Here is a 27,907-nt window from a genome sequence, read left to right as displayed (position 1 = left end):
CAGGAAGTTCAAGGGTCTAAGTTGAACTACCTAGTTTCCATAAAGAAGATCTTGCTATTAAGGAAGCCCTTAAGGTCTCCGATAAGTATATTAGTAATAGCAATATTATTACTATCTTTACAGACTATAAGAGTTTGAAATACTTAAATTATACTAAAGGCCAAAGCAAAAGGATTGCAAGATAGGCTAATAACTTCTAACAATACAACCTAGATATTAGGTATAGGAAGGGGTCTAAAGCTATTGTTCTAGATACTTTGTTAAGAAGACCGGACTTTATTAGTACTAGACCTACTAACATTTTTTAGCTTAATAATAATATTCCTATTATTTAGGAGAAATTGTTAGCCTTAAGAATAAAGGTAGAACAGGTTAAAGACTTTCCTTAAGCTATACTTGCTTTTAAAAAGTTAGGTATTCTAGCTAAGGATACCTACCTCTAGTTCTTAATTAAGGAAAGACAAGACTAATTTCAGCTCCTATATATTAATAGAGAGGAACATTTAGGTTTTATACTTCCTAATAATAAAGGCACTACACTATACTTAGAGCTAATCTAGAGAATAGACTTTATAGAAACTATATATAAGAACTATAGCTATTTTAGACTCCTAGGTATTATAGGATTCTCTAAGACTAGAGTATAGTAGCTAACTATAAAGAAGGACCTAAGAAGATACATTGAAGCTTGCCCTTAGTACTAGCTAATCTAGAAGAATTCAACTAAACTAAAGGAGACCTAATTTACTTAAGCAGACATTAAACTCTAGCCTTTTAAAAGATAGGCTATTAATATTGTTAGGCCCTTTCCTACCTCCTTCTTTAGCAACAATTTCATTATTATAGCTATTAATGTTGCTACTAGATAGCTAGTCTTAAGAGCTGTTTCCTCGGTAGATAATAAAGAAACTGCTAAATTCCTTTATAAGGACATTTACTATTACTATAGACCTCTAAGGGAACTGCTCTTAGACAATAGTAAGAATTTCTTATTAAGAGTTCTTGCATATTTGAACAAAAAGCTTAAGACTAATTATAAGCTTGCTTTACCCTATTATCCTATAACAAATAGCAAGGTTAAGAACCTTAATAGCACTCTTAGAAATATTTTGACTAAGATATATATTAGTTCTAATATTAGGCTTTAGGATACCTTCCTACCTAAGGCTATATAGTATATAAGATATAGGCAGTATTCTATATACAACTTCTCCCTATTTTACTTAGTATATAGCTAGTATCTAAGGATACTAGAGGATAAAAACGAAATTAGACCTCTTAATATTAAGACTGCAGATTCTAGGTCTAGGATTTTGTAGGTTAAATATACTAGGCAGCTTGCAAATCAAAGGCTACTTAAGAGGGCTATAGCAAGGAAACTTATCTAACTAGAGATTCTATTAGGAGAAGGTCCTCGCTTGAAAGTTAGTACCTAGGTATTGCTTTAGAACCCTAAACTAACTAAGCTCTAACTAAAATAGATTAGGCCCTATAAAATTAGGAAGGCTTATTAGCTTAGAACGTATATATTGCAAACTCCTAAAGGGAGGATGCTAAAGCATTTAATATATAGGAATAGAGTAGTAAAGGCACATTGCTTAGATGCTACTTATTTTTGGTATAAGTATCTAAATAGTAGGCTGCTAAATAGTAAATATACTATAGTATTAGATCCCTAGATTAAGCATGTCCTATCTTAGTAAGACCTAATCCTTAGCTTTAAAGAGTTATTAACTATCCTAGAGAGTAGGTAGTTGAAACTATAACCTTCCTAGGAAAACCCTAAGCTTTATATAGGTATAAGAAGGTTCTTAGTAGGGGAGGGAGATTTGATTATTAATTCAGACCTAAAAATAGCTAAACAGGTACTAAAGGATAGAAAGAATAAGTATAAAAGAAAGATAAAACAATCTAAGCTTGCCTAAGTCTAATAGTAAGTTAATTAATTATAGGCTAAGCTATAAAAAGAAGAGGAAAGGGATATAGGGATTAAGGAAGGCTAGTATTAAATTTATTATTAAGTTGCTCCTAGTCTCATAGCACTCCCTTATCCTTAGGACTTGATATAGCCTATACTTAGGACTTCTAAATTAGAAGAAGGGGAACCTAATTAACCTATAGAGATTGTAGACCTAAATCTATAGGGATAGGATACTTAGATTAAGACACCTAAACCCTAGCCAACCCTAATACTAGTGTTAGAAGCTATTAAGAGTCTAAAAAGAAGAGCAATAAGGAAACTAAAAGTTTCTAAACTAGCTAAAGTTCCTAATATTAGACCTTCTTAGTTAAGGAGAAGTCCTCTAAAGAAGAAGTTCTTTAATAATTAAGATAGCTAGAATAAGGCAAATTAGTAAAGAAATCTTTATTTTCTATTACTAAAAGAGGAGCTATAAGCATCCTAAACTTTAGCCTTAGGGTATTAACTATAAAAGCAAAACCGATTTAAACACCTAAGCTCTTAGCTCTATAGTCGTATCGTTTCTAGCCTAGCAACTAGGAAGACTAGCCTAACCCTTAAGGCTCTAAGACCTCCTACGCTAAAGGCTAATCCTTTAAAACCTAATACTTAGCCTATTAAATAAAAGGCAGTAGAAGTTTTGTCTAAAGGATCTCTAACCTTTATTACTAGACTTAGACTTCCTAGATTAGTTTAAGCGATCCTAAGAGAACAGTAGAGCATTATCTATATCCTTATTATTATCCTTATCCTTATCCTTATCTTTATCTTTATCCTTATTATTATCTTCCTTATCTTTATTATCTTCTTTAGATAATGAAATTATCTTATTTAAGGAGGCCTCTAAACGATTAGCTATACCTCGAAGAGATATAATAATATCGCGTATAAAGTTAGTCTAGCCCTTATCGGACGCGAAGGTAAAAGGGAGCCGAATAAGTCTAGGCTTTTCTAAAGAATCGATTATTCCTTCGTTATAGAAACTTTTTTACTAATCGCGACGATCCTATCGATAGGATCGCTTAGGATCCTTAGGATCCTTAGGATCGTACGTTAAAGATCTTGTCTAATAGGATCGTCGCGATCTAGAAATTCTAGTAAATCTAATCGTAATTAGAATTTTATTCTTTACCGTCCGACTCGTATATCGAGTCGGGCCCGAGTCGTCGTAGGTGCTAGTACTAGCCTTTAAATTACATTTTCTATCGGATCTATATATTATACGATTGTTACTTCTACTAACATCTAACGATTATACGTATACTCGGGTAACTACCGGCATTTATATACGTCTACTACGTATACTAAGTTAGTACCGACTTAGCGACCGACTCGTATAGTATTAATAGATTTCGTTATATTATATAGGGCATCTATTTATTACGGTTAATAAGAATATATTCTATTCGTCCTCTACGGCTATATTAAAGCGATATACCTCTACCTTCTTTCGTTTATTTCCTTTCGACTTCTTCTTCTCTTTTACTATATATCTCCTAATTCTTCGATCCTACGTCTCCTCGTTAAATACTATCTCCTCGACTTTGCCGCCGTCTGCCTCTATATCCGCCTACTATATCTACTCCCCCTCTTCTAGCCCTAATATATCCCTAACGCGATTACTTACCGCCGCGAATAAAGTCTTATCTATTACGTAAGACTAGTTAGAATACCTACTGTTCGTATAGTAATTAGCGCGTAATCCTTTCCCTATTCTTATTACCGCGGTATATCTATATCTTTTATATCTATTGTCTTCGGTTCTATTGTATTCTAATGTCTCGGTAGTACTTATACCGTTACTTTCCCGTACTAAAGCAAACGGATTAGCAGACTCCGTCGGCTCCTAATCTATCGCTTAGAAACTGCTCTATAGTATAGGCAGTCTAATATCGTTTTTCTTAGGTAGGGCCTCTACCTCCGCTAACCCATTTATCGCATTATCGCCGGCTTTGAGTTATTTACTTAATTATTGCCCGATAGACGCTTTAGGACCTATCGACCATATTAATACACAAGAGAAACACGGCGCTCGTAGACTACTCTTACTATAGCGCTCGATCGATCCGCCTTTATCGTCGGAATCTAAAACGACGTCGATTGCTATAAGTATATCGATATCGTTACCTACGCTCTCGAAGTTATTTATTAATAATTTAGGGGTATCCTATACTCTGCCTGTATACCGTACGTATATCTTCTACGCTTTCGATAACCGAAGGTTACGAGTAGCTTAATCCGTCGTATTCTACGTAATTATCCGATCTAGGAACGGCTAGTATATTAACTTATAGTCCAAGGCTAGCTAGATCGCTTTACCTCTAACTTTAGTTAAATACGACTCTATCGACTATCTAGTTAGTATTCTACTAAGTACCGTAGCGGTAGACAATATTATAAAAGGGGTAACTTTATAGTAGTACTATTTAATATATGTCTTCTAGCCTCGCCGATCCTACCGGAGTAGTATACCTACTAGACATTTGTATATAAGCTTACTAAGGTAGCGCGTAGCATATATCGACCGTTAGCTATTATTTAGTAACTATACTATTTTAGAGAGATTCTTACTAGTTTCTCGTCGTAGTACTCGAAGATTTAGTTATCGAGTATCCTCTTAGCGTATACTATCCTTTTTAGAGTATCGGTTATTGCGATCGGTGCTTAGTTTATTAATATCGATCGGATATAGGTATTAATATAGCCTCGCTCCTTTCGTATAGCTTCTCGTAACTATTCTAATATTAGTCTCGATACTATTATATTAGGATCTCTACCGACTGCTTAGATTACGTCTCTCGATAGTATATAGCTACCCGGCTATAGTACTATTATATATAAAGCTAGTAATCGATCGTAGTTTTTACTATATACCTCCTTAATTGTTTCGTCTACCTATACTAGGGTTTAAGTAGTAGGAAATATCGTCTTATATCCTCTAGCCCTAGTTAACGTAATAGCGAATAGTTTACGACGCGTCTCGTTATATAAGATTTGCTCCCTTGCCTCGAGTAAGCCCTTCTTTCGATTTAAACGTTCTTTACTAGTAGTTATTAAGCCTTTGTCTCGTTTCTTACGTCGTTTTAATAGCTTTATATCGTCGCTCCGATCCGCCCTATCGTCGCCGTACTTCCGTTTTAGCCTTACCGGATCTTTGCTATTCCTACCCTTATACTAGTTACGTTAGTCCTCTATCGCCGTACTCTAGTATACGTTACCTTTATAAATTTCGATCTAATACTAGTCGCTACGTATAAACAACTCTCCTCCCCGTTTTCTTCTTCGAATCTAGTATCCCTATCCGACTCTATCGAGTTAGATAACGATTAAGTTCTATATTTATCTTCTTCGTAGTTGCGACCTATTATAAGTATACTATAACGAGTAGTAGTATTGTTGCGAATCTAACGTAGTATATATTAGACTATACGCGTCTTCGTACTTATTTACTCTACGAAAAGGGGGGTATTAAATTGCAGTTTTATCCTCTACTCCTATATAGACTGCCTAACTCGCTGTCTATAATCGCTTATTAGTCCTATCGGATATGCCCCGCTAACGCTAAAGTATAATCGTAGCCTATAGACTATTCGCTATTTACGTACCTTATCGACGCTAGCCTAATTCGGTCGCGAGTCGGATTCGGGAACTATTAATCTAGCGCTATTATTAGACTAGCCGTAAGCATTATAGTCTAGGCCGACGGTATATAGCAACACTATCGATATTATACTAAAGCAATCGGCGTATTTAGACTATTTATTTCTCGCTCGGTCGCTACTATAGTATATATAGATATATATTCTTTATCGATAAATCAATCGGCGTAAGCTAATCCGCTAGGTCGAATATATACCTTCGAAGCCGCCTCGTAGCATTACGGGTTAGTTAGAACTATCTCTATCGGCGTATTTAGCTAATTCGAGGTTAATAATACCGTAGAGGCCCTATACTCGATAGATGCAATTCGAAATAGATTAGCTAGAGGTATATAATCTACCCTAGCCTAACGACTGCTAGTCGCAGCCGATTTAGCCTTTCCTTAATTATCGCGCTACCCCGAGTCCGCTATCGCTATAGCGCGATTAGGGTGCTTAAATATAGGCTAAGATTAAATAGATAAAGGAAGAGATTGTAGCGCTTAAGACTACTATACGTAATATACTTACTATATATTAGTATATATCTAAGATTAAAGCGTAGTGCTTATCGTAGCCGGGGTATCTTGCCTTCCGTTTAATAAATAGATTAGTGCCTATTATTGTTAGAGTAGGACTTCTATATCGGACTTAGTGAAATTAATTATTTATCTTGCTTTTCTGCGTTTATATTTGCGCTCGTTCTGCCTCCTTAATTTACCTATAGATTATAAATCGCAGCTATAGGCCTCTGCCTAATATATCGGATAGACTAGCTATCTACTATCGCTCGTTATTAATTTGAACGTATTTATATTAGTCGCTTATCTAATATAAGGCATCGACTCCGGCTTTGAAACTATAATCTACTCGTAGCATCTTAACTAATCGTTCGAGGTCTATATTATTAACTCCTACTAACGCGCGGCCTTTAACTATAGGCTAGCGATAATCGAGTTTATATAGTCGATATATAGGTTTTACCTTCCCGTTCTGCTCTTATACTATAACTATGCTCTACTATATATTATTTAGTACGCGGTACGGCGGCACCGCTCTAGATCCTTCTAGTATCGCTAGTCTAGTATCCGTAGATATAGCAATTTCCGCGTAATCGCTAGTATCGCTAACTCTACGCGTTATTACGCGTACCGTTTTTCGTCTCGTCTGTCGGCGATAATTAGAATAAATCTTATATACTAGGCACCTAAACGCAGTCTGTCTCTCTACCGTACGGATCTGCTTTACTACCTTAGGGAACTCTTCTTCGTATTTCTCGTCTATTAATACTAGGTCGTATAGGTAACCTTGCGTCCTTCGGCGTTCTAGTAATAATAGTAATCGGAACGTGCTACTAATCTAAATAGACTCCTAAATTAACCTCTCGACGCTAGCGTAAAATGCGTAGTATATCGACGGCGATAGGCTAAGGCCGCGGGTAATACCGCCTATTAAATATTAATCGCGAGGTAGTTAAGTACGTAGCATTCTTAAAGGCGGTAGTTATATATATAGCGTAGTAGAAAGTCGACGTTAGTTAGTAGTAGAAACTAGAACTACTCTAATCGCGGGGTTTACTAATACCGACTCGGGCCCTAATTTAGTATCGAATCGGATACTAAGCCTACTAGACAACTTCTATATCCTCTATTACTAACTTCGGTAGCGGGTTCGGTAAATTACGTTATCTATTATCTCGCTTCTTAACCTTACGCCTAGTATATTATATTGCTACGGATTTATATACGGTCGCTTATTCGGCCTCCTACTTAGACTACTACTCTAGTATACGATCTGTAGAATATTTCGATCGTTTTATACCTTTGTTTGCTACTCGTTATAGCTAAACACATGCCTTCTCGCCGCTAATAGAGTTAGTAGCATCTATAGAAAATACGCTATCTTAATCGTTAGCTCGAACTATCTATATGCCCTACTCTCGGGTCCTAAGACTAACCGCCTTACTAGCCTATACCCTCGGACTATAGCGGGTCTAGTCTACTCGCTATCGTATAATAATTGTTAGTTACTATAAGGATATAGATCGGTTAATTTGGCTATATTGCGTAGCTTATTAGTACTCGCGTCCCGCGCCGGCGATCGCAGTCGCAACTCTACTATAGATAGGCTTATATTTATATTACTAACTTTCGATTGCTTATTACGTAGTACTATATTTACTACAACTTGTCGGTCCTATATCTAGAGCTGTCTATTATATAGGGGTTTATACTATAACGATTATCTATAGCCTTATTACTTCGGTTACTAGTTGCGTAACTAAACTATTATATACTTAAGCGCTAGATACCTTACTTCGTCGATTTATTAGCTAGTTAGGCCCGACTCGCTAACCGACCCGGTTACGAGGCAGGCATTTAAGGTCGTTACCTTTCCTAATTACTACCTTCTTTAATATTGACTATTAACTTACACTAATATACCTGTTCTATATATATATACCCCCTTACCCTCCCTATCGTACGTATAGTATATTATTTCCTTCGCTAATGCCCTATTCTAACTTATATATAGGCCGTACTATATAACTTAGCCGTCGTGCTCGACTAGTATTAAGCTAGTATATATAGACACTTATTGTATAATGTAACTCTAACGGCTCGCGTTAGGGTCGGTAGGTATAAGTAGCTCTCCGCTCCTATTCTTACCTCCGCTAACCCTAACGTATAGCGAATTTTACTACCTCTATTAGTTTCTCTACTACTCTCGGATAGTATACGTCGTTATCGATCTATAGTCTCTAACCTCTACTATATAAGTATTACTAATTAGTATAACCTGTTATATACTAATACTATATACTAGTTATAAACTCGTCGCCTACTACCTTTACCGAGATAGTAGTCTCTACGAATATCGAGGACTAGCTAAATAACAATAAGCTACTAATTAAAGCCTTAAATAGCGGTAAAGACGTCCTTAAACATGTTATACTAAACCTATATAGCATTAACAAGCCTCTTCTTACGTTAGTAATAAAAAGGCTCCTTCCGTATCTAGAGAAGCATTTTTTATTTAACTAGTTAAAGGGGAAGTAGCTTCGCTAGCCTATTAAGGGGCATTATAAGGAGGAGAAAGACATAGTATACGCTATTACTAGCAACCTTAACTATCCTACTAAACCTAGACGTAGGCTATTAATGCCCGAATAGTACTTTAAAGATCCTAAATAGGCTCCGAAGTAGTACGTTAGGGGAATACTTCCGTAGGACAATATAAATAGTCCGAATAATAAAATTAAGAGGTCTATAGTCTACTTAGTATACCGCCTTATATAGAAGGTTATAAGGGATAAGTTTACCCCGCCGGCTAGTAATATCTAGATAGCGGGAAGTAAAGCAGTATAGAACTTATACGACTCTAGGCCGAGTAGGATATCCGCCGCGAGTTAGTAGTAGTAATAGTAGCAATAGGATATAGATCTAGTAGCCGGGAGGCTAGATAAGATAAGGAAACTAGATAGCGGGAAGTAAAGCAGTACGGAACTTATACGACTCTAGGCCGAGTAGGGCATCCGTAGCAAGTCGGTAGTAGTAATAGTAGTAATAGGATATAGATCTAGTAGCCGGGAGGCTAGATCGGACAAGGAAACTAGATATCGGAAAGTTAAGCAGTACGGAACTTATACGAATCGAGGTAGAGTAGGCTATCTATAGCGAGTCGGTAGTAGTAGTAGTAGTAGTAGAATACTAGGGTAGTAGCTAGGACAATAATTTTAACTAGTAGTAGCTAAACTCTTCGGCACTGTATTAATCTATATTAAGGCCTATCGCGATAAAATATATAGGTATACGTATCTATAATCAAATTGGTCGCTATATATACTAGAATGTTTTAAGTTACTTCTAGGTAATTCGACAATCCGCGAAGGCGTAGTTGCCGCTAGTATATAGGATATAGGTTAGTCTAGCGCTAACTAAGCGTCTAATACGAAGACGGTAATACTAGAAAATAGCATCGTAATATAGTAGGATCTAAGTTTAATATTTTAATAGTATTACAGAAAAGTGTAGGCTAACTCTAAGATACCGAGTCGTAGTATTAATCTGCCCCTAAATTATTAATCGACCCCGAACTTAGCAACCCTATATATAAATAATATATATGTCTATACTAGACTAGCGTTGCTCGTACGCCAACCTACGATAGTATATAATACTGCCTTAAGCCGACCGTAGCAAACGTTTATCGTACTACTTAGAGTTAGCGGTAGCTAAACATTCGAGTTATAGTAAAACGTACTTCTCTAGATACTATCGATATACTACTTATCTACGCCGCAGACTATAGCAATAGCACGATCCTTACTAGCGTCCTAGTCTAATATACTACCGTCCGGAAATATAACACAGTCGGCGAGCTTAGTATTAGCTAGAACTAGATCGTATAGGAGGTATATAAACTAGTCTTCTAGGTACGAGCGATCGAGTAGCAAATCCTTATTAGCGAACTAGCCTATAAAATAGAAAGAGGCACTAGTAGTAGTATAATTGCTACCGACTAGAAAATAGTAGACGCGAGTATTATTACCCTCCCCGGCCTACTAGTATAGAAAGCCGATCTACTTTAGGTTATAACCTACAATATCCTATTAAGTATAGGCGACCGAGTAGGTAATACCCGGCTAAAGCACCTATATCGACACGATTAGCTCTAGATCTCGCTACGTCGAAGATATAGCCTAGTATAAGGGCAATTCGACCCCGACTAGAAACACACCTAGCCGACCTTAATACCTAGAACCCTAAAGCGGGTGAGAGCCGCGGGCTCTAGCTAATAGAATAGTGCTATTAGCTAGGGAGCGGATAACTAGCGCACTATCCCTAGAGCGATGCGAGACCCGATACTTAGCTACGCTAGAGGTTAAGACATAGGTTAATATTAATAAGTCGGCGTATAGGTCTATATAATAGCGTATATATAATAGCGTGTATATAAAAATCAAATAGAGTCGACAGGATAAGGCTTTATACTTCTATCTAATAGGCGCACCGATAGGGTAGTCGTAACTGCTACGAGTCTTAGAGGCCTTAGATTTAATATGAGCCGCTTATTAGATGCCGCCTTAAACGACGTCGTTACTAAGTCGGCTAAGCAATACTTGCTAGCAGTTACTCGAGCGCTATTCGTTTACTTTGCTTAGGAATACAACCTAGCTATAATATAACTAGAGCAAGCCTTAGTAGTACCGGGCGAATTTAACGTAATTAATAATACTATAGGGCAGTATTAAACCGGAGCAATGCTACTTCTATACGTATAAAGAATTAAATATATACAACGCATTTTACGGCATAATATATAGGCCTTAGGGCGTTAGGAGTAACGTAGAAATCTAGTCGAAATATAGTACGGTCGTTTATATTTAGTATTAATATTCCGATTAGTCCTAACTAGTAACCGAGTCGGACGGCGAGTCGGTATACAAACTAGTATTTAAATATTATCGTAAGAGGCGCTAGTAGAGTAATATTAAGTTAGTATAATCGAACGGGATAAATCCGAGTTTTTGCCGAATCCGTAGGCTACGAATCGATATCGAGTCGGACCCCGACTTATACCTAACCTCGTAGTAGTAAGGGGGGTTTGCTAAGTACTATACTTATAGTAGGGCTAAAGAGCCTTAGTAACTTCGTATACGTCGATATACGATAAACCTATAGTAGCTATAACAATAGCGCCTATTATCGAAAGCTAGCTATATATATAGTAATATCTTACTATATCGAATGCGGATTATATAACCGGCTGCTTAAAAGCTCCTATAGCTGTAAGCAATACAGAAATAAGTGCGAGAAACGCGTCGTACTGAAAGAATTTACCGAGCACGATTCTACTATAAATAATACCGCGAAGCGAGCCCGACTTAACTTATATACGATCTAAGGTAGCAACTAGAGCGCCGAATAAGCCGACGATAGATCGATACTAGAAGGCATATAGTAAGACGTAAATAAAGAAGGCATAATAGAAGCTATTCTAGTAACGATATTACCGCTAATAGTACTAGCGCTATAGGAAGATAAAGGAAGTATAGATAGTATTAAATAGGATAGATATCTTAAATTACCGGAATCCGATATATAGGATAGCCTAGCGGATAAAGACGAAATAGAAAGCGTATAGGTAACTGCCGCCGGAACGATAGTAACGCTAGGAAGGTAGAAGTTAATAAGATTACGGCTAACACTAAAAGGCTACCGTACCGCGGATAATATCGATATATTTACCGAATATACTAGCCGTACCGCTAGCAAGCCTATAGCTAGGTATAGCATAATTATAGTTTAGTATAGTAGAGTAAATATAAGCGCCTAATCTATAAGCAGCGTTAAAATACGAATATAAGATACTTCGGGCGAGTACGGAATATTCAAGTTACTATTCGATATAAGCTTTACGTAATTCTTAAAGAGAGAGAGAATATCCGGATATATAATTACGAGGCTTTTCGAAGACGAGAGGCTAGTACTACTATACGATCTACTAAGCTAGAAAAGCGTAAAGGTTATATCGTCGAAACTACGAGCTAGCGGTATACTACTATCGAGAGCATTAGGTTAAATAAAGGTTCGAAAGCTATACCTTCCGATAAGTCGAACGGGTTATAGTAGTACGGAACTAGTACTACGATACCGATCCGTTAAGAAAGCAGTAATATTCTTAATAGGTTATAGTAGCTTTAGGAATAATCTACTATATAAGCTATATCGAGCGTAGACGACTAACGACCTACTACGGCGAATCTACTCTAATATAGCGTTAGTAGACTAGTAGTAGGATAACTAGAGCAAGATAAACATAGACGGCGTAACGATTATACCTCTAGTTGTATTAACCGATAAAACGTAGATAACTAACTTCTAAGGTAACTTAATAGTATACCCTATATATCTTACTATCGGAAACCTATACGTACGAGTACGCAACGCGAATAACAGACCTAGTACGATCTTACTAGGACTACTACCGGTCGTTAAGGATAGCGATAGTTTTACTAAAAATAGTATATATTATATATCGATAGTATATATATTTCGCTCCGCTATAAAAGCGGCCGACGGCGAGGGCTAGGACATTATATACGTAGATAGCGCGACGCGTAGGTACTTTCTAATATTAGTAGTAATATTAGTAGACTATAAAGAGCAAGTTACAATTACCGGAGTTAAAATAAATATATATTGTCTAAGTTGCCTAGTATACCCGATAGAACGAGAGCACCTCGATATTATAGTAGAATAGCGGTTATACGACTCTACGAAGTAGCGATATCTAAGGCAACGTAAAGGCGAATATATAGCGAAGGATCTATAGAACGTCTACGACATCGATTGCTTTATATAGCGCTAGAAATACGTCGATATATACCGGTCTTTAGTAGTAGATATACTATACTAGCTACTAAAAGGAGTGCTAATATACGCAATCTAATAGACTACGGACCTACTAGTAGACAAGATAAGCTATATAAAAACGAGGAGATACCGACTAGTTACCGACTCGACCCTAAATAGGGGCCTATCTACTAAAACAAGAAAGCTAGGGAAAATAGTAGTGTAAGGGATTATCGATATAATACTAGATAGACGGTTCGCGTATATACCCGTATATACTAATCTTCGCAAGTTCTACTACTACTTAGTAGTTACTTAGTAGATAGGCTAAGAGTAGCAAAGCGTCCTACGAGTCTTATTAGTTGTATTTATACTACTACTCGAAGAGGTCCGTTAACGTAGGTAGTAGGATTTCTACGTGCACTAGTAGACTTTACCGTTCTAGCGATATATAGATACTATAACGACGAAATAGTTAAGTGTCTAAGGATAGTATTATGCCGGATAAACGAATAGAAGAATGTGTTTCGCCTATATAGGGTAATAAAGGTGTAGAAGAGGGCCTAGCGGGATGCGAAGGCTACTACGCGAAGAACGAACGATTTAAATAACGACGATACGGTTATAATAGACGAAGACGACGAAGCTAACGAGCTAATAATAACATAAATAGAAGGGCACTTTAATATACCGAAATTCTACGGTATAATATATGCCCCGAGCTATATTAAGACGTTCGGCAATCTTCTAGACTTAAATACCGGCTACTTCGAGCATAAACACTATAAACTACTAAAGCTTATATTTTAGCTAATAAATAAGAAGCCTAGCTAGGAAGAAAGTATACTAGATAGCGATACTAATAGATTAAATATATAAGCCGAAGACGACAAAGAATATATAGCAATCCCTATAAATACTCGTACCGTTAAGGAATATATATAATAGCTAATAATGCTAACTATAGTACGACTAGTAGAGGATATCCTAGGATACTAGCCCGAGAAATAGAGGAACAGAAAGAAATCGGTTAAGTAGATTACAATAAGGGAGGCTATAGCTATAATAGAAGAGAACCTAGGTCGCGACTTCCGATAAGCGATTACGGTATTCGTACGGCAATAGGGTACCTACGATAAGAATAGCGCATTAAGTACCGCAGCCGACCCTAACGATATCGTAACGGACTATATATACGTCCTAGATATAGAGATCTGCTTCTACGGTAGAATCCGATACTAGAGGCCTACGGGTAAGGATATAGAATATCCTAATATAGTAGTAGCCGACTTCGCGAGATATATACTAAACTAGGAGGGGCTCTATAGCAATAGACGTTATAATTTTATATAGGTATAAGAATACAACGTCAATTATATAGAAACACCTAATAAATTAGCGGTTCGATTCGGCGGTCGCCTACTAGCGTAACTAAAGTACGTAATCTCGATTAATATAGAAATAGGAATTAAATATAGGAAGGGGCTTAGGACGAAACGGAGGCCTATTATAGGCGTTTTTGTTAAGCTTTACAACTATATTAACGATAAGAGCGAGTATAAGGATACGTATAGTCTAACGACAATCTAGCTATAGCGTCTTTTACCGTACTATAGTAGACTTAAAGGGCGACAGGTATATAGCCTACTACTAGTCTATTATATATTATACGCTATACCTATAGACGAAGGCGCCCTATATAGGACTCGCTATATTAATAGTATAGTTAATTTCGAGACATATAATACAATTTACGACGAGGAATAGGAGGAGAAGGAAATGCGAGCTATAAAGGCTTATAGGCGAGTAATAAAAAGGCAACGTACCGAGTAGAGTATATAGAAATTATACCTCCGAAATATAGAGGATAATAATACTAAGGCGGCGAAGAATAATTTTATAGTTAATAGAGAACGTATAAGGCAGGATATAGCGATATATAGTAACGACGGTTAAAAAACTATTATAGTAATATACTTAAACCTATAGTACTACTAGTATATTCTAGTTTAGACCGAGTCGACTAATACGACCGAGTCGACGAGTCGATAAGTATTAATATAGCAATATACGAATAGTATAAACATTACTAACGACTACGACTACGAGCGACCTAGAGCGATCCTATATATATAAAAATTTACTAGTACCTAAGCGATCCTATCGATCGTATCGATCGCGTCGATCCTATCGATCCTAAGCGACCCGGGCGCGAGTTAGGTCGCGACTCGGTCGCTAGAGATCGCTTAGAATCGCTTAGGATCGCTTAGGATCGCTTAGGATCGATAGGATCGATAGGATCGATACGATTAGAAAAAAAGTTTTCGTAACGTTCTCTAGGCTCTACTACTATATTTCTACTAATGTAAATTACGGATCTACTACTAGCCTAGCCCTTAATAGATTCTAGTTTAATTTGCGCTAAGTCCCGCTACGGGAAGTAGAACGACTACTCTTAGATAGATCTAAGGAAGACTTATTAGTCTTGCGTACCTTAGCCTAATTACTATTAGAATCGTAGTATAGGTACTAGTCTAGGTAATTCCTATCTATATAGTTAGTATAAGATCCTCCGAAAGCTAGCTTAGGACTTTTACTATTATTAAGAGTAGCCTAAATACAAATAGTATACTTGCCCTTCTTAGCCTTAAACTTGCGGGTATATAGTATATAAGGAGACTTCCTACTCTTAGAGTGCGGGTTATATAGCCCCGAGCCGCGGTTGTTAATAATCCTGCCCTTAGTCTAAGAAAGAGCTATTCCTAAGGTATAGTAGCTACCTCCCTAGGGATTGTAGCTAAACGGGATTCTAAAATATTAAACCCTAGAGGATTATTTACAGCATTAACTAGCTAAACTATACTAGTATTTAAAGGCTATAGATTACTACTAGCAACTATATTAATACCCTACTCTATTAGCAAGGAACGAGGAGTAATACTACGAGATAGAGCCGCAATTAGAGCCTAGGCAATTACGCGGTAATTGCCCTTATAAATCTTAACTATTACTATATTGTCTTTAGGATACCTAGTACGAGTCTTAAAGCTATAGTCGGATAAAGCATTATATAGCTCCTCTAGGGTAATCTTACGTAAGGAGCGCTTTCTTCCCTAAGGACCCTTCTTACTACTATTACTACCTAAAAGGGTTAGTATTAACTCTAGTATTAAATAGAAGTTAAACATATCTCCTAGAGGGCGCTTGCCTCTACTACTACTACTACTACTACTACTACTACTACTACTACTACTACTACTACTACTACTACTACTACTACTACTACTACTACTACTACTACTACTACTACTACTACTACTACTACTACTACTACTACTACTACTACTACTACTACTACTACTACTACTACTACTACTACTACTACTACTACTACTACTACTACTACTACTACTACTACTACTACTACTAATACAAGTATTATTAGTACTAGAAGGTATGTTACTAATGCTAGTTAGTAATAAACGTGTTTAAGTTTAAAAAGGAAAAGTAGCTTCTTTTTAAGTATATAGAAGTAGCCTATACTTAAGCTTAGCTTACTAGTAAATATACTTACCTTACTTTACCTATAAAAACACCCTAAACTAACTAGGTTTAAGGTTACTTATACCTAGAACATTCTTTTAGATATAGGTGCCTAGTTAAAAGTACGAGTACTTAAATAAAGCCTCTAAAGCTTTACTTTAAGCCTCGCTTATAATAAGAGAACTAGCTCCCTCTAGTATTTTAGGATTTTAGGAAAAGTTATATATAAAACATTAAGTAAAGCCTTTGTAGGTGCCTTAGGCCTTAGTAGGGGAGGATAAGGGATCCTTACTAAGCCTAGGTTAATAACTAGGATTATCTTAGTAGTTAAAATAAGTTAGATAGTATTTCTAAGGCTACTTGTATTAGCAATATATTAGTAATACTAGATTAGGAATCAAGGGCTAAGAACTAGTATATATATATAGCCTAGCTCCTATTGTAAAAATCAAGCCCTAGTAGTAGAGATCTCCTACGTAGCGTACATCTGCCGCTAGCTCCCTCTAAGATGTTAGCTTGCTAATAGTGTGGAAGCCGAAAAGTATTCATGGATCACGGTCTCATTCTCGTGAATGGCTCCATTCAGATCATTACTATTGATGATCTGCATTGACAGGTTGATTTATCGATAAACTGGTAGACGCATGCAAGTCACGGAAGACCAGTCCGAGCGATTGGCCATTAGAGGTCGTGCGGGAGCAGCCGGTCTCCGCTTCTATTCTTGTCGTCAATATGTGTTCGTTATTCCAGTGCAACCTCAACCTTGTCAGCAACCTCAAGCAGCTCATAGGATCTGTGAGGCACTGCCATCGCAATAGCACATCTCGATTGCGAAGAATATTAGGCAGTCGCCATGGAGGCCCCAGAGACATTCAACCTCCTCCCTCTCACAATCGACCCTGCCACGAAACTCATATCGTCGACCGATCCTAGCCTTGCGAGTGACCTCGAGGACCTGAATCGCCTCAACAAAGCTTTCACAGCGCTCGACACTCCGAATCAGATCCCGCCGCCTCCTGCGCCCGTGAATCCGAAGCGCAGCGTCCAAATCGGCAAGCTCAAAGACTCTGGCAATGCTTCTTACAAGAAAGGCGCGTTCCCAGAGGCGATTCAGATGTACAACCTCGCAATCAAGATGGCAGCAGATCGACCGGCATGGGAAGCATCGGGACTTGTGCGAGACGAGTTGAGCACATTGTACGGTAACAAGAGCCAATGTCTCATGAGCATGCAATCGTGGGCGGAAGCCGCAGTGGATGCCGAGATTGCGGTTGAGTTGAAGAAGATGGGAAATGTGAAAGCGTGGTGGCGGAGAGGGCAGTGTCTGAAGGAAATGGGACGACTCGAAGAAGCGAAGGAATGGGTGACCAGTGGGCTGGAGTTTGAAGCTGCCGGCCCCGACAAGGACAATCTGGGCGAGTTGAAATCGCTGCTGAAGGACATTGATGGAGCTTTGTCGAAATGAAACCACAAGTTCCAATCGGACTTCATCGGTCTCGGTGCTCAATGCGTGGCTCTTGGTGTGGACTGCGCAAGCTAGCATTTGGCTTGCTGGAGGCAGTTGAGGTGATTGTCAATGGGCTTTGGGTACACAGCGGACATGCATACAGGCTTGGTCGAGCCATTCAACGCATCATTTTAGCGTGGCGAAAGGAGTGCACAGATCTATGCGTGGAAAGGTAGATGGAATTGACAGTGTTGAATTTTTTGCCTCGGAGGTGCCCTCGTCTCTCAGTGTCTGCGCAGGCTATAGCTGCCACATCGTGATCTATCGCCGCGTTGATGCGCCAATATGCGGACGGGCGACGAGCGCGTCTGTCCGGCTTTCACATGCATCCAACACGCACCTGCCGCATGCCAAGCCACGAAAACTTGCTAGATTCCACCTCAAACTCTAACCCCTACCTTTATCAGCATGTCGGCCATGTCCACGAGCACTCTCCAAGAAAGTGATCTCATCTTCTCAGCTGCATCATCGGAACTGAAAATCGCACTCGGCGAGTTGAAAAAGCGCAATCTCAAAATTTCAAATCGCTTGAGCTCCATCAAAAAAGATTCGGAATTCGTCACGAAAGTTGCCTGGACGTATGGGCTGCCTCTGGTCGCAAATGAACGCTGTGGATCTTGGTACATTCCCCCCGAGCTCAAGGTCGGGTCGGCGTATTTCAAGTCCACGGACGGACATTTCGGACAATGGAGCTTCAGCCTGAGAAGGCTGAATTCTCAGGTGCTGGATGTGCTGGAGAAGTATGGGGGATGTGTTATCGTTGATTCTACCAGGAGAGGCAAGTCCATGCCTGACGCATTGAGCAAGACTGTTCCCATCTGGTGTTGTGTTTTGAATCGCCTCCTCTTTGGCAGTGGCGATTTGAGCACGCCGATGGATGTAGTCGGTGAAAGTGAGCATGCTCAGATTGAGGCGACGTTGGACGAGCTGCTGGAAAGTGCCAAGAATCTGCAATTGGACCTAGAGAGACTCCGACAGAAGCTGGGCCGCAAGCCTGTTCAAATCTCTTGGCACAGGCCTGGATACCAGTTGCCGGAAGCTGGAGGAGACTGGAATGAAAGGCGAAATCTTATAGTGCTCTGCACAGCTTCCAACCAGACTAGTCACGAAACCAGTGCAACGAGTGACTATGTCCAGGGCGCTGCCGATGATCCAGAGAGCTGGAGCCTAGGCCTCGATGCTTCGGCGTTCTGGAAGTATCAGAAGGAGTTATTGAGTGCAAGCGAGGACGAATTGCCTGGACAGATCAGCCAGATCATGGAACAGGCTCAACATCAAGGCACACATCAGCTACCCGTGCAAGTCGAACCAACTTCAAATTTCTTCATTGGAACGAATGCAGCTGCTAGTCGGCTTCAACACGAGTACGACATTGTGATCTCTTGCATAATCAAGCCTGATTTGGAACTCAGGGAGGCCAAGAAGTCATTCTATATTACTCTCGCAACACCGACTGGGAAGAATGGCAGCCGATTGCTGCGAGCTCAGCTACCCAAATTGAGCGCACTAAAACCACTTATGAAGCCGAAAATGAAGGTGCTTATCGCTTGCGAGACTGGCAAAGACCTTGCCATCGGAGTTGCACTAGCTTTACTTTGTCAGCACTGTGACCAGGAAGGGCGACTCAGGCTTGATGACTCGGAACGCGTCGACGGCATCAACAAGACAATGATCAAGCATCGTCTTGGCTGGATTATGGTATCAATCCCGGATGCAAGTCCAAGTCGAGCAACTTTGCAGAGTGTCAACGCGTATCTCATGGGATGACCTTTCACTCTTGCCAAGCCTCAACTCCGTACATGTTTCAATCATTGCAGCATCTGTCATCCAAGGCTCATGAGTTTAATTAAGCTTTGGTCAATTTGCAAATTCGAAATGCGAGAGGTAGGGCAGCCTAGCTCTTGCTGTGTTCTGTTACGGCAAATTGCAATTGCAGTCTCTAGTTAGGATCTAATTACTTATAAGTTATAATAATAAACCCTCTCGTTATACTCCCCCGTCTATCTATAATAGGAAGCTAGTATCTAGGGCTGCCGTTTTCGGACTAATAGTATCTAATATAAGTTAAAGACTCTAAGGTTAGAGATAGCCTAGTCTACTATCTCGCTTAATATAGGTATATATAGCAGGATATTAAACATTAGATACGCGTAGCATTTTATCCTTTAATAGACGATAGAAAAGAGTAATAATATATAACGAGTAACCTCTTATCGCAACTATAGTATAGCGAATAAAGAGCGGTTTCGGTAGCTTATAGACGACGTCTTATAAGTTACTATAGATCCTTTTCCTATAAATTCCTTAATAGAAGATACTTATACGGCATAGTTCTTAATTATTAATTAATTACAATTATATACTAAATATTACAATTATAACTAATTATATATAATTAATAATAGAATTATTATTATAGTTATAAGATTAGAGTAGGCTAGGGCAAGTAGCCTACCTAAGGCTAAGTAAGTATAATTAAGACTTACTTTAGTAAAGGAGCGACGTACTATTTCTACCTAGGTAGATAATAAATATACTTTTTACCTAAGACAACTTATATATTAAGAATACTAATATATAGCGAGCTTATCGCCTTGTTTAGAAGGCTAATATAGCCTAGAAAGATATATCCTCGTTAGAGGAAGTAATTACGAAATTATAATTATAACTATTTTACCGAGAACTATAACTATAATTACTATAATTCTAAGTAATTATATAATTAATCTAATTAACAATTAATAACTATATTATACGGCTACGGAATACTACGATACCTAACTTTATAGGCCCGATATAGTTCGACCTTTAAGGCGAGGTATCTTTATTACTAATTTACTAGGGCCTTTAAAGGGATTAGTCGAGGCATAGCAGTTAGCCTGCCTTAAGACTAGTATAGTATAGTATAGTATAGTATAGTATGGTATAGTATGGTATAGTATAGTATAGTATAGTATAGTATAGCGTTACGAAAACTTCTTTTCTAATCGCGACGATTCTATCGATCCTAGCGATCCCGAGCGATCCCGAGCGATCCTAAGCTATCCTAGAACGATAAATAGGTAACTTATAAAAGTTAGACTTTTGCCTAATATTATACTAAAAATAGAACATTTTTGTTATATATTACTAAGCCGTAAACCTTCTAGATAAAAAGATATAAAGGAAAGAAAATCGCTTTTCTAGACATTTTGCTTCTAATTTATCTTTTCTTCTAGTAGGTTTATAGCCTAGTAATATAGTAAAAGGATACTCTATTTTTAGTATATTATTATTAAAAAATATAAAATTTATAGATTTTCTACGAAACTAAAGCTAGGGAACAGAAATAAGCAATATAGTATTTTGGCTTTTCTAAGTTATACTTTACTATTTTTAGAAATTTAAAAAATAGAACTTAAAGTTCTATCCACTAATAAGAGTATTATAAATTTTCAAGTCTTAATACCTAGTAGTTATCTTAGAATCTAGAAAAGAATCTTAAGTGTTTCGAGTATACTTTTTTTTCAAAGTTCTGCTTATTAAGCGTCGGCTTTTGAAAGAAACCTTAACGAAATATCGGCTGTATTTAACGAAACCTTAACGAAAAAAATTTATTTATAAAAAAAACCTACGAAACCGCTAAATTTAACCTAGATATTATAACCCGAAATACGTAGTAGTAGTATACGGAGTAGTAGTAGTAGTCGGGCTCTAACTCATCCCGCGTCCTTTGCGTTCCTTAGCCTCGAATTTCGGGACGGCCCGTCCCGAAATTTCGATCGCGAGGATCCTATCGATAGGATCGCGACCCCGCGATCCCGAGCGATCCTATCCGATAAGATCTTTAACGTACGATCCCGAGGATCCTAAGGATCCTAAGGATCCTAAGCAATCCTAAGCAATCCTATCGATAGAATCGTCGTAATCGGAAAAAAAGTTTTCGTAACGAGTATAGTATAGTATAGTATAGTATAGTATAGTATAGTATAGTATAGTATAGTATAGTATAGTATAGTATAGTATAGTATAGTATAGTATAGTATATAGCTAAGATATAGTAGAGTAAGCTAATTAGCGTTTAGATTATAGAGATACTATCTCTAGTCTAGGCCGTTTCTATCGTATTTTAGCTATTTATATAGATTTTTCCCTCCTAAGGAAGCACTCGTCGAGGAATATAAATTAATATATAATATATAGTAGCGGCCCTAGATAATATAATTATCTAGGCCCGCCCGGTAGTAATCTTTTAAATTACAGTCTAAATAGTATATCTTCTTATCGTCGTTGTAAGAAGGGTATATTAGCAGGTAGATAGGGTGGTAGTAGGTACGAGTAGTATTCGATAAGGAGCTAGGAGGAGAGAGAGGAAGGCAGGCAAGTTAGCCTATTGCTAAGCGCCAAGCCCTGCCTAAGGTATTAAGACCCTAGCTTTACTCGAGCCCGGTTACATGCTAATTACGTGTAACCTCTTTAGTCCTAATATACGCTTCCCTTCTAAAGGCCGCGCCCTCGTAGCCGGTCTTTGTTCTAGTCTCAACCTCTATTGCTGCTAACTTAGCAGGTCTAATAAGCCGCTTAGTCCGCGCTGAATTAAACGTACAACTACCGATTATGTAACTATGTTAAACCTTACCTCTAATATAGTACAATATCTAACTCTAACTGCGCCATCCCTATATATAATAAAATAGGAAGTAATATATATCTACAAGAATTAAGGGCCTTCGACTAATTATAATACGAGCGCGTCTTCCCTACTATAATAGGTAGACGTACGAGGTATTATAGCCCTACCTCCGCTCTAAGTAATATCGTACCGAGTTCTTTGCGTCTACTCTTAAAAGACCTAGCTATGTCCGCTTCCGAGGGTTTGTTCTTATTATTACGAGGGCTATTATTGTTCGTAGTTTCGCTAGCCCTAATTGGCTAGGTTTAGTAGCCTTCAATTGTCAATCTTATCTTATCTTTTCCGAAAAAATACAGCTCGTCTAGTTTCTATAGGTAAAGGCTATTATAAGTATAGTAGTAGAGGTTCGCCTCGCTTAAAGGGTTAGATAGATCGAGGAGTAACCTATTATCCGCAAGATCGACCCCGGCTAGCTTAGCTCTATAGTTTTGCCCTTAGTTAGCTAGTCTATTAGTCGCTTAATCTTTTAAGCGGCTTAAAGTTTTAATTAAAGTTTTAATTAAAGGTGCCTTAGGCTCGTAGTGTAGGTAAGGTTGTGTCTGTAGGCGTAGTAATAATAGCAAGTAATATTAACAAGGGCGGCGCTAGTCGTCTTAGCGCTAACTTTACCTTGCTTCTAATTTCCTTCTTTAACTAACAATAACTCGGCAATACCGTTACTAATATAGCTATGTTCTTCCTTTCTTAAACAGCAATACACTCCGTAACACTATTACTAATATAGCCGCGCCGGCCGCGCCGTCGTTATTATTACTATCGCTATTTACGCGCGCGCCGTCCTCGTAGATCGCCTAGGCCTTAAGGCCTCGATAGAATAAAGGAACAAGAGGGGGACCTATAGGGCGCGTTAGTAAAGAGGTAGAGTCCTTAAAAGAGTAGGCAATTAGTTAACGCGTCGTAGCGCGCCTAGTATAGTCTTATCGTCCTTTATTACTAACAATCGCTTACCTCTAATTAGTTAGCTAATAGCACCCTAGGGGTAGCATTATTCCTAGGCGACATTATAGGCCCTTAGCCTTCTTCTTGTTCTTTATACTAGTCTAATACTTATCTAACAACTCAGTTATATCTTTAAAAGAACCTTTAGCTTCCTACGAGTCCTATTTAGGCGAATAGCCTTGCTACCTTAATAGGTACTCCTTCTTGCCTTGTCTAGTCCGGTGCTTTAGGATACGTTCTATAGACTACAGTTCTTTACTATTAGCTAGTATGTCCTCGGATTTAGCAGGTGCTTTATCCCCTTCGCGTAGGTAGTACGGCTTAAGGAGGGATATATAGAAGGTGTTATAGATAGTGTAATAAGGTAGAAGCTATAACTAATAGGCCTAGGTACCCCTAGGTTCTCGGATACGGAAAGGGCCGATATACCTTAGTGCGAGTTTAGGCCTTGTTTTGCTATTAGGCGAGGGGTGTTTGCGGATATAGAGGTTCTTCGTGCTAAGTATAACTAGGTCGCCTTACTTGAAGGTTATTAGAAGGTAGTGTTTGTTATAGTAGGCCTTCTAATAGGCCTAGGCCTTTGCTAGTTTGTTAGCTATCTTAGCGTGAATTTCCCGTATCTTTTAAACCCTCTTAATAGCCGCTAGTATCTTAGGTGTTAGTACTTAATACGCTTCCCTTTCCTTGCGCTCGGCCTCGAGCGTTAAGGGGTCTTATAGCATAGCAGCGTTCTAGCCTATTATAGCGAAATAAGGCGACACCTTAGTAGATAAGTAGACACTGTTATTATATACGAATTCTATAGGTTATAGGAGATTAACCCAATCCTTAGGGTTCTCGTTAATGTAACTGCGCAGGTACTGCTATAGGGTAGCATTCTGTCTCTCTATTTGACCGTTAGTCTATAGATAGAAGGCTATTAACAGCCGATGCTTTAGTCTTAGCTATAGGCATATTTCGCTCTAATAGTGCGATATAAATGTCGAGCCCCTATCGGAGACTATCCCCTTAGGGGTTCCCTAATAGGTATAGAAGATGCTAGTCTATAGCGCCTCTACTATATTAATAGCAGTCTAATCCTTACGCGCCGGGATGTATCGAGCGCCCTTAGTAAACTGGTCTATAACGACTAGGATAGCGTTAAAGATGTCTTTGCTTCCTCTTCGCTTAGTAGGGGGAAGACCTATAATGAAATCTATCGTAAGCTCTACGAATAGCTTGTAAGGGATTGGCAATAAAGACAACTCGCTAAAAGGCTAATGCTTTAGTGCCTTAATACGTTAATATACGGCATACGTGTTTACGTAGTCCTTTATATCCCGCTTACTATTTAGCTAGTAGTATGTGCGCGATAGTAGCTCGTGCGACCTCTCTATACTATAGTAACCGGCAAGCTTACTATTATAGTGTCGCTTGAGAAGTTCTTATCGGATCGAATATTTAGCGGGGATATAGTATCTGCCCTTAAACTTTAAATAACCTTTGTTATCGATCGACTAGTTACTCTTACTAGATCGAGTCTTTCGCCTACTTATAAGCTTGTCGATACGTTTAGCAGCAAAGGCGTCCCTCTACTAAGCCCGTAATAGCTTATCTATAAACGATTGACTATCCCTATTTATAAGGTTATTTAATAGCACCCTCGCTATTAAACGAGGTACGCATTATATGTATCTAATAGTACTAGTAGCCGGATTAACTGTATTAGTGCTTTAATCGCTATTACTATATATAGCGATATCGACTAGGGAGTTATTATAACTTCTCCTATCTGTGTACTTAGCTCTTGCCTTAATACGCACTATTAATATAGCAAGAGCATTAATATACTTTAAGCCGTCGCGGAGTCCGGTAAGCCGCTTATCCTACGCTTACTTATTAATAATACGGGCTATAGCAATCTTATGCTATAGGGTTGGAAACAAAGAATTAATGTGTTAGGTTTCGCCGTCGTAATTAGGTCGCCTCGATAGGCTATTAGTAGGGTTGCTTACGCCTAGCCGATATAATATATCAAAATCAAACCTAGCGAGGTAGACGGCCTATCTAGCCTATCGACCTATAACCCTAGTAACCTTAGTAATGCTACGGAGGTTGTTATAGTCTGTATAGACCTAAATAGTATACTAAGCACTATTAAGATAGTAGCGCTAATACTTAAAGGCCTCGACAATAGCTAGGAGCTCTTGCTCGTAGGTCTCGTAGCGACGCTCTATATCGATTATCTTTCGTAAAAAGAAGGCAATTAGGTGCTAGTAATTGTCCTTATCTAATTACTATAACATAATAGCCGATATAGCGAACTATAAGGCGTTAGTCTCAATACGGATCTACTTGCTTAGTACGAAATAGTATAACAAGGGGACTTCGGTAAATCGCTTCTTTAGACCGTTAAAAGCGGCTTGTGTTTTGTTAGTCTATCTAAACTCTCTAGAAGGGTTTGCCTTAGTCTTAGTAAGCTTAGTTAATAGCATTACATACCTCGAATAGCCCTTAATAAAACGGCGGTAGAAATTAGCGAAGCCGAGGAACGATTAAAGCTCCTTAATAGACGTAGGGACAGGCTATTTAGTGATTGTTTTAATCCGATTAGGATTAGCCTTAACACCCTTAGTTAATACGAGGAAACTAAGGAAGGCTACCTCCTTAGTAGCGAAGGTGCATTTAGAAGGCTTGCAATATAGTCTATAGGCTCGTAGGCGGTCGAGGACCTTGCGTACTACGGCCTAGTATTCTATAATATTAGGTAAATGTATATAAACTAGGATGTCATCTAGGTAAACTATACAGAGATGGTCTAATAGGCCTAAAAGGGCCCGATTGATATAGGACTAGAATGTTATAGGGGCATTAGCTAGGCCAAATAGTATAACTAAGTATTCGAAATAGCTATAACGAGTGCGGAAGGCTGTTTTCTATTCATCGCCCTTACGAATGCGGATACGATAGTACGCATCCTTAATATCTAATATAGTGTAGTAGTAGGCACTAGAAAGGCGGTCGAGGGTCTTATTAATAAGCGGGAGTAGACAGCGGTCTTTAATAGTAACAGCGTTGAGCCCTCTATAATTAATATATAAACGCAGGCCGCTATCCTTCTTTAGCACGAACAGGATAGGTACACTAGCAGGGCTGTTGCTATATCGAATTCGACTATTAGCTAGGTTTTCCTCTAGGTACTTACGTAGCATAGCAAGCTCTCGTTTACTAAGGTTGTAGAGGGGGCTAAAAGGAACCTCCTTGCCCTCTATAATATTAATCTTATAATCCGTCTCTTTGAATATAGGCAATGTCGATGCTAGGTAGTGTTTAAACACATTAATATAGGTCTCTCAAATAGGTTCTAGTATACGCTCAAGTTGTTTAGGATCTATGCTATTAGGGGGCACTAGTTTATCGTTATTACTACCGAGTAGGTCGGCCGTCGGATTAGCTAGGGTTAGGTTGCTAATAAATAGGACCCTAATATTATTAGGGCACTCGCTAACATTAATATGTTTAATGTCCTCTTTCCTAGCGATTCCAAATCGCTATTGTTAACTGCCTAAGTCTATAACTATAGTATAGTACTTAAGGACAGGGTTTCTAATAATAATGTTAGATAGGAGGCTGTCTATGTCTACTACGTAGGCAGTAAAGTTTAGTAGGCGCTTATTTCCGAGGTCGTCTTTTAGAACTATAGGAACATAGTAGGCTCTATAGGTTAAGTGCCGAGCGTTATTAAACTAAGCAAGGGTTAGCAGGTTAGTCCTCGGCAGTTATCGAAGGTCTAATTGCTTAGCTAGGCGATAGCTAATAAGGGCGCTAACTGAATTCCCGGGGTCTAGTATAACCTTTGCCTTATAGTTAGTATCGGGCCTAGATATAAGACAGGTACGTATAATAGCTAGCACAATGTCGATAGTCTTATACCGTACGAGGCTAACAGTTAGTACGGCGCTTACTCTTTTTTCGAAGGTTAGCCTATAGGGGTAGCGTTAGCTACTAAGAGGTGCTTTCGGTGCTTAGCGGTAGCACGGTCGATTCGGGCCTAGTCCTTAGGTTTGTCGCATTAGCCTAGTAGATAGCTAGTACTATTACAATTGAAGTACTTTAATCCGGTTAGTAGACTGCTATAGCTGTTGTTGCTACTATTATTAGTCGAGCGGTTAGTATTATAGGGATACGAGCCCCTTCTACGGCCCCTATCGCGGCCTCCTCTATATAGCCGCCGGCTACGGCCTCTTCTACGATCGTTACTGTTCCTATTGTTAGTATTGTTGTCCTAGTAGGAACCTTAGTTTCCTCCGC

At 38.6% G+C, this 27,907-nt stretch overlaps 3 protein-coding genes across 3 annotated transcripts; all 3 read left to right on the top strand.

The window, feature by feature from the left end:
- Nucleotides 1–956: 956 nt before the first annotated feature.
- Nucleotides 957–1,148, top strand: MYCFIDRAFT_47446 (uncharacterized protein; the record flags this gene model as incomplete). The annotated part of the gene is made up of 1 exon (XM_007928837.1): nucleotides 957–1,148. A coding segment is annotated over one exon (192 nt), but the record flags the coding sequence as incomplete, so codon positions are not given.
- A 16,204-nt stretch (nucleotides 1,149–17,352) lies between these two features.
- Nucleotides 17,353–17,964, top strand: MYCFIDRAFT_47445 (uncharacterized protein; the record flags this gene model as incomplete). Its single annotated transcript, XM_007928836.1, has 1 exon — nucleotides 17,353–17,964. The coding sequence occupies one exon, from the start codon at nucleotides 17,353–17,355 to the stop codon at nucleotides 17,962–17,964; it is 612 nt and encodes a 203-aa protein (XP_007927027.1).
- A 459-nt stretch (nucleotides 17,965–18,423) lies between these two features.
- On the top strand, nucleotides 18,424–19,773 carry MYCFIDRAFT_47442 (uncharacterized protein; the record flags this gene model as incomplete). Its single annotated transcript, XM_007928835.1, has 1 exon — nucleotides 18,424–19,773. One exon carries the CDS (start codon nucleotides 18,424–18,426, stop codon nucleotides 19,771–19,773), a length of 1,350 nt encoding a protein of 449 aa, XP_007927026.1.
- Nucleotides 19,774–27,907: the final 8,134 nt, after the last annotated feature.

Source organism: Pseudocercospora fijiensis, assembly GCF_000340215.1.
Source record: "Pseudocercospora fijiensis CIRAD86 unplaced genomic scaffold MYCFIscaffold_5, whole genome shotgun sequence".
Taxonomy (NCBI): domain Eukaryota; kingdom Fungi; phylum Ascomycota; class Dothideomycetes; order Mycosphaerellales; family Mycosphaerellaceae; genus Pseudocercospora; species Pseudocercospora fijiensis.
The sequence above is the reverse complement of the archived record's forward strand: the minus strand, read 5'-3'. Positions and strand labels throughout refer to the sequence as shown.